Consider the following 15,139-nt stretch of genomic DNA (forward strand, 5'->3'; position numbering starts at 1 on the left):
TTTAAATTGAACATTTTTGTTCTCTTTTGAATGATATTTTATTTTTATAAAAGATTTAATTACTTTAAATTCAGATGAATTATTTAAAATAAAAAATATTAAAGTATACAAACTGTTTTTTTTATTTACTTCTTTTTTACCAATAATTTTCTGAATCAATGTATACATAACACAGTACCACAGTGTTAAAACAAAACAAGAGACATAAAAACTACAGTAACTAGAGCTAAGCGATGTGACGCGACACAACTGCTTGCATGAAATATTTCACCAAGAAGTCCACACGCGTTACCCTGGTGCTATCCAAAAATCTTTGGGAGAACACTGTGAGACTACTATAACACATGTTATAATAGTCTCAGATTGAACAATATAAAGAAAATAATAAAATAAATAGGATACAAAGGGCCCTTTATATTATAGTAAAAACCAAACATTGTATTGCCGCGAGATAACGAGCACTTCTCTTTCAAGTCTTACCACTTTTCCCTATCAGTTTTAAAAAGAGTTCTCACAATGAGTGGTCATTAATTCAGATGTAAAAGAATATAGCCTTTAAAATCCCTTTTCACTTAAACAAGAAATGTTTCCAACAGTTGCATATGGTTGTTACTTAAAACTTCATAATTAAAAAAATCAATTTTATAATGTAATAAAAACATGTTTAACATTGAAGTTTTCATATTTCTATGTATAAAATTAGATGAACAGGACTTGATTATATTTTGAAGATATCTGTAACATTTGGTTACTACATAACTATAAATGTTATAGAATGATTTTAATTATTTTACAGTATTAAGATTAAAAGGACCTTTAACAGACACCATCACTCCTGAGGTGAAGAAAGCAGTTAACCTTGGTCTTCTTACACCAAGTGTCAAAAGAGCTGCCACCATGAATTACAACTCAACACACCAGAGAATGAATCATAAGATTCCACATAGATTTGTTACAGGGTTAAATTCCAGAGCAACTAAGTGTGGGGTGTGTTTGGGGAGTGTTCCATTTGTCAAGCAGGCATCTAAATGTCAAGGTAGGAGAATTAAATTTACCTAGTGGGGTCATGCGGCTGTCATATCAGAACAAGATTGAATTGATATTTGAAAAAAAAAATGTTTGTAATTCTAGAATATAGTTGATGGTTATATGAATTTATAGCTATAATGATTTTTCATATATTTCATTATTTTGAATTTGTCTGTATATTTAAAATAATATTACATTTGATTATTTGAGATATAAGAAAAGTCAGCTAACAACTATTTTTGGCAGTCAACGCAATTATACATTTTATGGTAATTTTTGTGATTAAGAGAGATGTTGGAAAATCATAAAATACAAGGGTTAAAATGCTTGCTTTTGAGAAAAGAGAGGCTCAAAATTGTGAGTTTTTTTAATTTCATTTAACTTGGTAAATTTTCTGATAACTTTAAAAAAAATTAAAATTGGCATTTTTGGCATTAGAAGCTTCAATATATGTTCCCTAGGGAAAAATTAAATTACTTGTCAGTAATATCAAAGGAAAAAATTGATGTCAGAAATTAAGCGATATATCTGTAGAAGAAGGGAATGACTCTCACCACACTTTGATTATGACGAGTGAATTACTGTGAGATGTTTTATTGTACATGCCTCGCTACTGTATGATAAATCATTTGTTTTCAGAATGTGGCATGATATGTCACCCTAAATGTGTGTCATCTGCTAAAGATAATTGTGGTCTGCCAACAGAGTATATCCAACAATTCTCCAGCATAATGGGTCAGGTAGAACAATCTAGTCACAGGTATTCCCCAATACTTGCCGATGTCCCAATTAAAATGGAAGGATGGCTCAAAGTTCCCAGGTAATCTAATAATTAAATGTATAGATTGGAATTCTATTTACCGTAGAAAGGCTTGTATAGTTTGCACTGGTACATAGTCCGCACCCCCTTCTCCACACGAAATTTTAGGTAAAAAAACTTTTTGTAACTGTTAGAAAAGGTCTAATGAAACTCCGGTAATTTCAAATCCTGTGCGGTCGTTTGCGGTATTTTCTTGGAAAAACCTGTTTTCCATCATCAAACAGAAGCTGAAACTGCTTGTAAATGATTCTAGAACGCTTCATGATTGTTAAAATAAGTTTAATTCACGTAAAAAACAATTTAGAAACTTGTGTATGTTTAAACAGGAAGTTTAAAAAGCACGTGTAAAAGAAGAAATTAACCGGTGAGAGTCGAAATCCGTACATAACAGATATCACTATAATACGACTTTGAAAGTGAAACAGTTCCATCCTTTTGTAAAACAGTCTTTAATATATATATCACATTAATGTTTGAAGGGTCTTAAGCTAATACAAACCATATTAGTCAGTATGAACCACCAAAACGGAACGAACAATAACCGATTATGTTTTGTAGTTTACAAATTCTAAGCTGGTTACGGTTGTCTTTTTCACTATGTTTGTATCGTTTCAATCAAGCAGATACCAGTTTATTTCAACCAATGCATTGAAAAGAAACGAGAAATTTGTAATGAAAGGTTTAGTTTTTATATTCATCAGTATTAATTTGATATTGAATAAAAATAACTTGTTAATATGGATGAGTTAAAATTATTAGTTTGAAAAATGATAAGAGCGCCCTCTACAATATAAATAACAAAGATGGCGGAACGTAAACAAACCACCATTGAAATTTTTCTCTTATTTCTTGCTTATTGTACTCTATAGTCCGCACCCCGTCTGGAAGGTCCAATTTTGGAGAATAAAACCACGGACTATCCAAGCCTTTTTACGGTATATAAAAACGAGGAGATGTGGTATTATTGCTAATGAGTCAACTATCCATCCGAGTCAAAATGAAGTGGTAGTAAGCAATTATAGGCCTTCAACAATGAGAAAAACCCATACAGTATAGTCGGCTATAAAAGGCTCCAACATAAAAAATGTGAAACAATTCAAGAAAGCTTATGACCTAATTCATAACAAAACAATTTACAAAAAACAAATATGACAGGCATAAACCAACAACATGATTCAAAGGAGCGCAAAACATGTTGCAAGGTGTTTCAGGGCCATTTGTTCAAAATCTGTGATATATAGTGCATGTATTTGTGTATTCTTAAAATATATCATGTAAACACACAATTTGTTCATGCCTGCTTTATTTTATAACTACGTGGCATCAACAGTACATCAGTAATGAATTATTTATAGTATACCATGTTTTTTCAATTTTGACTTTACACCTGAAATATGCTTAAAGACGATATATATATTTACTATGGTTTCGTATGAAAAGAGCTAAAACATTACATGAGTTAGGTAAACCATGCGTAGTGTCCTGCAAGGTGCAACATGATGTTTGGAGGGGAATATGGTGCTCAGATGTGAATACAAAAGATGTGAATACAAAGTATTGTTCAATTTCACATTGGATAGTCTCTACCAATCAAGTAATAATTTTGGCATTTGTGGTAAAATATATATTTTTTAATAATTGTTAGAATTAACTTATATTTGTCTTTTTATTTATTCACTAATGTGTGGGTTTTATTTTACAGGACAGAGAAACAAGGCTGGGAAAGACGATGGGCTTCACTAGAAAACAATATATTGTTATTATTTATGTATGAATCTGATGCTAGTCCTATAGACACTTTTGATCTTGGTCCACCAAACACAGATGTTACAGTTCACAGTGCAATCAGTACTGCAGAGCTGCCTAACACAACAAACACTGATCTAGCTCATGTAATGAAACTGGAACAGCAACCACTCACAACCTGCTGGCCAGGAAGGTAAAATCTTAGGTCTGGGGACCTGTCCTTCCTGGAAGGGGACTTTTGAATTACAAAATACAAAGACCTCCCATTCTTTACACTGATACTTTTTACAGGATCTTTGACTTTCTTAAGGAGAACATTTTACTTGAAGATTCAAATGGTCAGGGGCCTTTCATTGTTTAAAGCAAAATTGAACCCCTGTAAAATAATTGAAGATAATGAACGGAATATAAATTTGGAGAATAAATTTTTTTAGTTGCTCTCTCATCAGAAAAAAATCTAGTACTACAGACAACTTTGTTGACATCATTTTCCAGTCAGTATGGCTAGCCTCTATCTCTGCACTATCTCAAGTTTTGACAAGAAAGATGTACATTTTGACAACAGATAGGTGTATGAATATTTTAGACTAACTACCTAAATTTGTATATATAAGCTATATTTATCTTTTTTCAGAGTGTTGTATCTGATGGCTAGTAACTTCTCAGACAAGCAGAAATGGGTAGCATGTTTGGAAGCTGCTGTCAAAAGTATACAGAGAAAAGACACCATTGTCAGAACTGTAAGTCCATAAAAGATTGCAACATTTTATTTTGAGAGTTAGCAATATACTCTGGTACTATACAGAGAATTTCAAATGAGATTTATGATCTAGAATAATCTAAACTTGCAAGCAGGTGCACTTGAATTAGTACTTAGTTTGACCCCTTCAACATGCTTTATTTGCATCAATTCAAGTTCCATATCTTTAGTATCATATTCAATAGGTATCAGGTAAAAGTAGATCACTCTTATGTTTTGTGGATGTTATTCCCATGTATTATTTTCAAGTTCTGCATTATTGTCCAGGAGATTATTTTTCATGGTTATTTTACTTCATGGTACATCATTTTAGGCAAAAATGTTTTTCCAAGTAGTCTGTTGTTATTTTTGCCTTACTTTTCTTTGTCAGTTTTACTTTCAGTTATCCAGATGATACACAGTAATTGTTTTTATGTAGTTATTATGATTATAAAGTTCTTTGTCAGGCAATAAACAATAGGATATGTAGGAAGATTTATAAAATCACTAGGCAATTTATTCCTCCATACACATATGTAGTGGTTGTTGGTGTATATCAGAGTACCACACACTCTAGGAGCCATGTTGATCTGTCATGTTTGCCCTTTTCAGTTCATTATATATGACCTTCCAGCAAAGGTCAAGATGTAAAATATCATTAATAAGTCTGTTCCTTTTATGTTTTGCTCATATCCTAGTGTTCCATAGAAGTTTTGTTTCATGTACATCCATCTTTCCTCCCATCTTTTCCAATCCATCCTTCATTGACTATGTCAGTGTTTACATTTGGGTATCACGCTGTGAGCTTTCATACATTAAATAATCTATAGTGCAGACATGTGTGTTGGAAATGTATCCACAGCTTTGTTTCACCATATTTTTTATTTATGATTTAATATTTTGTCAGTAGGAAAACACTAAGGAAACTCTGACATCCTAGATTACTTGCGTTTAACTTTGACATCCTAGATTATTATAATACTGTTTTTATTCTATAGGGAATGTTTTCCAAGACGTTGTTAGAGTTAGAAGGAAGTCGAAGACTGGAACTCAACTGCTCCTTTGCCTTATGTAAAGAGGTAGGTCAATTAAATGAATAGTTTATCATAAGAAGATGTGGAATGATTGCCAATAACACAACATTCCACTAGAGACCAAATGACGTAGAAATCAACAAATTTTGGTCACTATAAAGCCTTCAACAATGAGCAAAACCCACACCGCATAGCAAGCTATAAATGGCCCCAATATGACAAAATGTAAAACAATTCAAATGAGAAAACTGACGACCTGATTTATGTACAAAACAATAATCGGGAAACAAATATGATGTATGCATTTCATGGCAGAGTTCGTGAAACTTCGCAACAACATCCAACATCTACCTGTTCTGTCTGTACGAAACAGTAGAACAATCAGACTGTCTTGAAATGTGAAAATGGCAAACCTTGTGTAAATGTGGCAGTCTGAACCAGCATTTCTTATGATTTATTTTGGCAGAACCTGACATGGGAGTGTTCTTGAAAATTATCATGTTGTGAATTATTATGTGGATGCAGTAAACAAATTAGCATAGAGTAAATATTATATGGTACAGATCTTATGGCGGAGATTATTTTTCATCCAGTTTCCATTTGATTAATATTTTCAGAACGCTGTTAAGTTATAAATATTAAAATGTGGTGCATATGAATACAATTGTTTGCTTTATTTTGAGTCAACAATTTTTCTTCTTTTTCTTCAGTTGGTATTACTTGGTGCAGACGAGGGATTATTTTGTGTGAATTTATACAATGGTAAACATGCTATTATTACACAGCTGACAGGATTTAAAAGTGTGCATCAAATTTTGTACCTATCATCTCTCAACCTGATCATTCTAATAACAGGTAAGAATTTTAGTAATTGTTTTAGGTGATACAAGTTTTAATGCTCTAGATGCACATTACAATAAATAATGTGTCTTCTTCACTGCTTTAAGTTAAAATATCAGGGAATCTGAATCTTGAAGCAAACGTCACTATATGATAATGGTTTTCTCATTGTTGAAGGCAATACAATGACCTGTAGTAAACATTACCAGGACCAAAAAGTACATTGAAACTGGGCGAAGAGTTGTGAGCAATACATGAAGATTTAAAAAATTCCCTACAAAATTTATAAGTATTCGTTATCTTTGGTAAAAAACTACAAAGGTAAGTGCAGCAAATATTTAAATTGGTTTACAGATCCTCTCCAGCAAGATAAAAAGTCAATTTTGTTGTACATGATATGTTTGTGACATTTAAAAAACAAGCTTGTATAAAATGCACGTTCTCCAGGTCCATTAATGAAGAATAGCTCTCATTGATTATATACCATTTCAATCCTTTACGAACAATATGTTTCTGTTGCAGGCAGAGAAAGGGCTGTAGTCACCATAGACAAGCGTATGATACATTCTAGAATAGATCAGGCTAACTCTGCTGCTAAAGAAGAGACTAATCCTATTCCACATACAGTAATTGAGGGAATTGTTGGATGTACTGTGATGGATGCTTCAAAGTGTCATGGTGGTTCCTACATGGTTGTTGGTATGGCCGACAGGGTTCTGCTTATGAAATATAACTCGGAAATGAAGTCATTCTGTTTGAGAAAAGTATGCTTTTTGCTTGAAAGAAATTTATGTAAATGTTTGATAAATATAGAAAAAATGGGATTTGATACAATTACAATTTTGAATACCTTCACTTCTAATAGTAACATTAGACAATTTTACATTTATCTTTTATTTTAAGCATCAATGTAAGCAACATGGAAAATAAGAAAGTCAAAAAAAAAATTAAATACCTGTTTCACAGCAGAATTTGCAATGTATGCCCAGAACAAATGGTACAAGAGACTTCCACTGAATACCTTATTCTTTTTTCTGTTGACATACACAACCAACAATGGAGGGGTTAACTGGTTTGTAAGCCATCTAGCCTTTTTTATTTGCAGAAAATGGCAAATTTTTTGCAACATATTGAATACTTTTAGTTTGTTTGATACTACATGAGTATTAAGGCTTAACCATAAGTTATCTGGATTTTGTTTTACCAAAAGATCAGTTTGTGCAAACATTTTGAAAGTTAAATTGAATCCAGAATTCTACACGTGAGCATGACATCTCAAATAACAGTTCAAATATATATATATAAGCACTGTATGATAAGTTAAAGATGAACAATTGTCACATAGAATATTTTTTTTTTATTAATGTTGGATAATTATACATTCGCTTTAAAAAAGTTGGGGTATACTGTTTTACCTCTGTTTGTCCGTCCATCAGTCCGTCCATCCATCCATCCATCCATCCATCCTTCAGTCCGTCCGTCTGTCCCATGAATATTTTTCGTCACATTTTTCTCAGGAACTACAATTCAAAGATTTCTGAAATCTGGTTTCAGGGTTTATATAAGTCAGCTATACCGTGTGATGCGTTTTGAGATTCATCACTCAACTACTTCCTGTTAACTGAACACTTGTATCATTTTACACATGAAAGCCAAGTTGATAATTTTCGTCACATTTTTCTCAGGATCACAATTCAATGATTTCTGAAATCTGGTTCAGGGTTTATATAAGTCAGCTATACCGTGTGATGTGTTTTCAGATTCATCTCTCAACAACTACCGAAATATTTGGGCAGGGGTATCATCAGTGAGCAGTAGCTCGCAGTTTCACTTGTTTTAATTCATTAATTTATCACTTTATTACAGGAATTCATGACTAATGAGCCATGCAGCTGTGTATGTTTGTCCAGTGAGTTTGCAATAGTGGGAACAGACAAATTTTATCGTTTGAGTTTAGATCATCCAAGCATTACTGGTATGTTGAGTCATATTAATAAATTTACAATTTTATTCATAGAAAATGTATTAACATGTGGTTTGTCTTTCAACTCTTAGCCTACAGTTGCATGTTGTTAAATACACATAGGAAATATTAGCAGAAAGGCATGTTTATTTATTGCTTCTTGCAATGAAATAGAATGATACATATATAAAAAAAATTGTTTGTTTGGTTGGTTGTAATGTAAATGTTGAATAGATTTCTTACGACATTGCACGGTTTTGCTTATTTTTATTAATGTTTTTTACATTGTTTTTTTTTTATGAGCCATCCACTTTAAATGATGTTTACACATAAAAATTATATCTGTGTTTTATTTAAACTAAAGATTGCACTTTAAACACTATTGGTCTTAATTTTTTCTCATTTTTAGATTTTCTTATAAGGTTTCAAAAATTTATCTTTTAAAATAAAGGTTTAATGAGCAATGAACGTCAAGATGTTAAAATTGAATGATTTATGTCTTATGTAATTTTTTTTTTATTTTGTTTTTGTAGATTTTGTAGACAAGAGGGACAACTCTTTAGCATTTGCAGCTTTTGGAGCAGCAATACACAATAGCTTTCCTTTAGCAGTTGTAAAAGTATCACCTGAAGGATTGCCGTTGGAATTTCTCATCTGTTTCCATGGTAATGATTTTGTTAAACATTAAGCACAACTAAAATAAAAAAATCTATATTGGTTCTCTTCCAGATTGGTTCCACACAGCTCCACAGAGGCTTGTAACTGCATATATCCATTTTTGATAACAACATGATCATGAGAGACCCTCTAAGGATAGACAAGGTCGTTAAACATCATTACATCATAAGATCTGTTTATTGAAGATCAAGCTTGTTAAAATTGGTTTTGTTTTATATTGCAGGAGTAACTTGTACATACTGTGTATTCATTATTTTTGTGGTTACCAATTTTTCGTGAATTGAGGAAAACTTTCATGGGTATTTGATTTCGTTTCCCAAAGTCTGCATGCATTTCTATAGAAAAGTTGTAATTCATTGAATAATTGAATTTTTGGTACCCCTGTACCAATAAATTCACAAAAATTGTTATCCAACAAATAATAATAAATACACAGTAGTGAGCCTTTTCTTTTCCGACACAGAGGGCCCCCAGATAAATGCTGATAAGCAAAACATTTAATCCTACATAGTATATGTCTGTTTTCTGACAGCATCCATCTACTGGTACTTTTTATGTTGTACCTGTTTACATAGTGTTGATTTGTTCTTGTCCTGCATGCTCAAAATATTTATAATTGATATTAATGTAATACACAAACATATGTATCGGTTTTACACCTGTAAAAAGGTATCGTCATTATATATGTTTAGATAAAGGTTGATATTAAAGATGTTAAAAATATTTAAAACGGGGTCACTTTCCAAGAAAATCTTCGTCTAAATATAGAACAAAGTTTTTTCCTCAAGAAGAATTTTTTTTGCAAATAAAAGGAGTTGAGATTATATTTGCATTTAGGCAGATACCACATACCAAAGACCACAGGACAATACACTGAACATAAAAAGTCACTTTGTAAATGATTATTTTTGCAGAATTTGGATTTTATGTTGATTCAAAAGGAAAAAGAAGCAGACCTACAGAGCTGAAATGGAGTTGTCTCCCATTGTCTTTTGGTATGTTGTATACAAAATAAAAACAACACTTTATAAATTTCATGCATCCTAAGTGCTTTCTGGAATGCTCAAAGCTGAACATTTGAAAGCCAAGGATGTATAAGAACCGTAACATTTGAAGAGCTATGTGACAAAAAAGGACCTAAGAATGATAGCCAAATCCATCTAAGGTCAACTTTGCCTGAGGGAGTTGAAACCTTAGTTTCTAAATAATTTGTAAATTTATAAATGGACAATTTTAGAAAGGTTTGTAATAAATCATGTCAGTACCGAAGTACTGACTACTGAGCTGATGTACAAATTTTAATCAAATCAACTCCTGAGAAAACAAGCATAAGGGAATAAGTATAAAAGTGTTTTCCCTAGGTGGATTTTTTTTTTTTAATCTTTGTGTTATATTGCATGGCAATTGACATTAATTAGTATTTCAGTTATAAGTTGGCCTGTTTCCGACAAGAACAGGGTGTTTTTGATTATTGCAGGAACCATTTTGATTAGACAACAGGTTTACCTGGCTTGAAATGACATAAAACGCACACAGAAAGATTGCCGTTTCATATATGAGGCAATTTGTTCTTTTAAATCTAAAAAATAAAAACAATAACCATTTCATGCATTAAGTGTTACCCTTGTCCGTCTGTCCGTCCCGTATGTCCCTAAATTGGTTTCCGTTCTCTAACTTTAGTTTGCCTCAATCAAATGTTATAAAACTTATACACAATGCTTATTACCACAAAACACAGATCAGGTTCAAAATTGGGTGGCGTCACTTTTACCATTCATGAGTTATGCCCCTTTATAAACATAAAAATTGCTGAATTTTTTGTTCCCATTCTCTAACTTTAGTTTGCATCAACCAAATGTTATGAAACTTACACCCAATGCTTATAATCACAAAAAATGGTCTTAATAACGTGAATCCTGTATCTGTATGTGGAAGTTGACTCATGCATATTTACAAGCGGGGGCATCTGTGGCCCATAGACGCATTTGTTATTACAGGATATTTTTTTAGATTTGTATACAACTTCTATATGTAAAGATAAACTGATAATTAAAAAAAAGAATCATTCATCTCTTATTGTCTGCAAAAATTATTGAATGGAGTTCCTGAAAATTGAAGAATATTTGTATTTTATGCACATAGGAGTAAAGAGCTTTCTGAGAAATGTGGGAGAAAAAAATCTTTATTTCATTTTAAAATCAATCCATAGATTATTCCTAAATATTGATAAATCGTTCCTTGATAAATTTCTGTTAAAATTACTAAAAATAGTCATTGGACACTCAAATTTATTTTTGTTGTGCAATATATTTTTTTTATATACTATTTTTCTATTGATAAATGTTGAACAATTATGTCCTATGACTTTACAAGTTTATGCTTATTTTTTACTGAGGCATCCACTTTTAAGCTTGTTTACACAAAAAAGAAAATCTGTGACCTTAAGTTTATTGGTCATGATTTAATTGATCATTTATCCATCTTTCAGGTAATAACTTGCTGTCAACATGATTAGAAAACCTATTATTTCTTATTAAAAACAAAAATGTTTGATTTTTATTACAGCTTACAGTGAACCATTCCTTTATGTGACCTACTTTAGTAGTGTACAATGCATTACAATACCTGCTGACAAAAGAGAAACCAGGTTTGTTAATGACAATATATTATTTAAAGATTAAGAGTAAACATTTTTTTCCTTTCAGGAACTTTTTAAATACTTGAAACGTCACTTTGTCATTGTCTGCAGTATGAATGTTGTTTCCTTGCAAGAACCTTTCTTCTAGTTGGCCAATCAATATAAAATGTTAACATGAAAATTTCTAACAAAAGAAGAATTTGGGTTGTTTTCCGATCAGTGAGTCCATCCACTTTTTAGTCTATTAGTTTTTGGACCATCCCATATCTGACCATATGGATACATTCTTGTTCATTGAATTTCGATGGCATTTCTACCAGTTTAATCCTGTGGTGAGATTTTCTGCATTTTATGATATGCTGTTAATTATAATCCATATTACTGAAATATATAGAAATATATATACATGATATAGTTGACCAACCTTATTTTCCAGGTAAATAATGTATAAAAGGGTTATTAAAATTGTCATTTTTATTTGCTTTGGTAAACCCTTAATGTCATTGTATAGGTAACAAATTTGAATGTAAAGTATCCCTTAGAAGGTCTGATGGATCATCATGTTATAAAATTTTATTTATAGCATTGATTTGAATATTAGTATTATTACAGAGACCAAGTGTGTAAATTTGTTAGGAAAGACAAATAACACGCATTATTGAACCATGTCTGAAAGTTTTCCCTGTGTATTGATCTTTTATGTTTATCAGGTCCATTCACATTTTTAAAAATTATTCACATATCAACTTGATAATATTTAAACTTTGGTGAATATTGCCAACTGAATGGGTGTTTGAATTTCAGCTTGTAAGAATCTTATTTATTCTTCTTGAATTTCTTATACAAAAGCAGATTTGATAATCATTTTTTTGGTATCTTCTCCTTTTAGAGGTAAACAGACCTGTATAGATATTCAAGGCCCCCGATTTCTTGGTGTAGGTATTACTCGTGGTACTGTTTATATTTCCATGGGAACAGGATACCTGACAGAATTAATAGTTCTCCAAGGAAATGATGGAATCTCTAGAGAATTCAAGGATGAAGATGATAAAGAAAATAGGTCAGTTTAAAAAAATAAATTTGAGTTGGTTGTAACAGAGTGTTACCATTGTATACTTAAATGGTAATGTTAAAATATGTACAGAATTAATCCTCTACTAAAAGCTATTCTATTAAAGACAAATTGGTCCCTCTGGAAACATTACTGAAAAATTCAACATTTGCCTTTTTTTTTCTTGCTGTTTAAATGTATATGAGATGTGAGTTTTGTTCCACATGTTTGAAGACCTTCTAGTTAATGCCAAGACAAATGACAACTTCCTTGAATAGATGAACTTTTGTAGTTTTTTTTTTTTAATAGTTTCTCTTGTTTATCAACCCTATTATCAATTTGCCAATAATATAGGTAATTTATCAAGTTAGCATAGGTGGGTGTTAAAAAAAAAAAGTTTTATGAGACCTGAGCTTTTCTTAGTCCTGAAAAAATGAGGTATGGTTCATACTTTTTTTTGGCCCTGATATTGCAGAAATCTCAAAATCTTATGTTTTAGTTTTAAATGACTGGTTGTATAGTTTGAAAAATCCAACTAAAATCAGACCTTTCTGAAAATTCAAGCCTGACTATTTTAGTACAAATATGATAATATAACATTATTGGCAAATATGACCAAAAACTTTCATAATATACTCACAGTTGATCATGGTAAGTTCAAGTTGAAGGGGCCTGCCATAAATATGTGACTTATCTAAGGTAGGAGTCATCTGAGGTAAATAGTTCTATCATGTTTTCCAGTTTCAGTAGTTCACTGCATATGTATTTTTAACACTGGAAGATGTTTTATATTATTTATCTGCATCGTTAATATCGAGATAGGAATTATTTGACGAAAAAAAATGTATGCAAAGATATGTCAGAAAAAAATGTGGCAGAGAAAAAAGTCAACTAATGTTTACAAAGATATGTCAGAAAAAAATGTGGCAGAGAAAATGGTTAACTAATGTTGACAAATATATGTCAGAAAAAATCCTTTCAATTCACTTCAATTAATTAATTTTAATTCTAATGCTTGCTGAATCTTTCTGAGATATTCTTGGCTTTGGTCTTTTAATTAGGGCCCTGCCTAGTGGAGGATCGCCCTATAGTGATCAGTCTGTCCGTCCGTAACAAATTATGTCTGCTCTATAACTAGAGAACCATAATAATTTCATACTTTATACTTGACATGTATATTAACCAACACCAGAGGGTGTGTCATAATGTTTTTACAACTTCCTAGGTCAAAGTTCAAGGTCAGCGGGTCCCACAGAGATGGTTCCCATCTCAATGATGTCTAGTTTGTGTTGTTATGATATTCGGTAAAATGTGTTCATCAAACAAAATGTTCTGCTTGATCAATTATCAAAGGCAAGGAATTGCAATATGCTATTGCATTTATACTCTTTTTATTTTGTTTTACTTGTAGACCAAAGTCACCAGGAAGATTTCTCAGTCCAAAAAAAGGAAGCGTGAAACCATCTTCTAACATGAGGAGACAACTCTCTTTAACTTCTTTAGACAGTAATTTTAGTGAGATATCTGTATCAAGTGCAGATAGTCGGATGACAATAGAATCAGATGTGTGAATGGTCTTGGAATCTGATTTAGTAATTTAATTAAGATGGTGTAAACATTGATGTAGTATACAAACTGATTGAAGGCCATTTAGAATCTGAGTTAATTATTTATTGAAATGTTATTAACATAGGTGTTGTAAACAACTGTCCAAGGTCTTACGGTAAAAAACATAGAGAAGTAAACAAAACTACTCCAAGGTGATATAATTTCTAATTCAAGGTTAATCAATCTAATTACTTTGCATTGCCAGTAATAGAACTGAAGTTGATTGAAATGAGATTTAAAGAAAATGATTATGGTGGATCCATCTTTTTTTATTTCAAATATATATGCTAGTAAAATTGAGATAAATAGTTAGTGGGAGAGAGTAAAAGAGGAGGGTAGGATTTTGAGAAGAAAAAAACAATCAAGTTTTTACAAGGTTGGCGATAAGAAATTGTTTACATCCCCAAAGATTAGATGATAGCATATCTTATCCCTACAATTATCACCTTGTAAGGATAAAGCTAATTTTCATCAGTATTAAAATCGGGATTTCTTTTGTGTACCCCTTTTAGATGGGATATAGTTTGATAACAGAGTATGACTAAATATATAAAATTTGTCCAAACAACTGTGGATTCATTTATTTTTGTGGATTGAGGAAAAATTGTAATTTGATGGATATTTGAATTCATACTTTTGTCAAAGTCTGCATACAAGCCTGCTGAAAATTTGTACTTTGTTGAACATTTTGATTGTTAGTTTACCTATATCTATGAAATCCACAGAAATTGCAGTGGAGATCCAGGGGGGGGGGGGGGGGGGGGGTTGAAACCCCCCCTTTTTTTGATGATCAATGCTTTTGAATGGGGACATATGGTTGAACCCCCCTTTATCCTGGGGTTGGAACCCCCCTTTATCCTGGGGTTGGAACCCCCTTTACCCTGGGGTTGGAACCCCCCTGAATTGGTATCCCACAGTAACTATTTAATAAGTAATCTTTTCTGAATTAGATATATAAATGATTTCTAATTGATTTAACATGTTGTTAAATCA

At 31.8% G+C, this 15,139-nt stretch overlaps 1 protein-coding gene across 1 annotated transcript in view; it reads left to right on the forward strand.

Annotated features, from left to right (window-relative positions):
• LOC127729744 (citron Rho-interacting kinase-like) overlaps nt 1-14,905 on the forward strand; it is a 71,152-nt gene extending 56,247 nt beyond the window's left edge. The window contains 13 exon segments of the mRNA XM_052237613.1: nt 797-1,036; nt 1,669-1,849; nt 3,552-3,788; nt 4,230-4,335; nt 5,333-5,413; nt 6,079-6,223; nt 6,731-6,972; nt 8,075-8,183; nt 8,705-8,836; nt 9,764-9,844; nt 11,415-11,496; nt 12,377-12,547; nt 13,950-14,905. Of these exon segments, the coding sequence (XP_052093573.1) occupies nt 797-1,036; nt 1,669-1,849; nt 3,552-3,788; nt 4,230-4,335; nt 5,333-5,413; nt 6,079-6,223; nt 6,731-6,972; nt 8,075-8,183; nt 8,705-8,836; nt 9,764-9,844; nt 11,415-11,496; nt 12,377-12,547; nt 13,950-14,109 (1,967 nt within the window). The 3' untranslated portion in view covers nt 14,110-14,905.
• The last annotated feature ends 234 nt before the right edge of the window (nt 14,906-15,139 follow it).

Source organism: Mytilus californianus, unplaced genomic scaffold, assembly GCF_021869535.1.
Source record: "Mytilus californianus isolate M0D057914Y unplaced genomic scaffold, xbMytCali1.0.p SCAF_2, whole genome shotgun sequence".
NCBI lineage: Eukaryota > Metazoa > Mollusca > Bivalvia > Mytilida > Mytilidae > Mytilus > Mytilus californianus.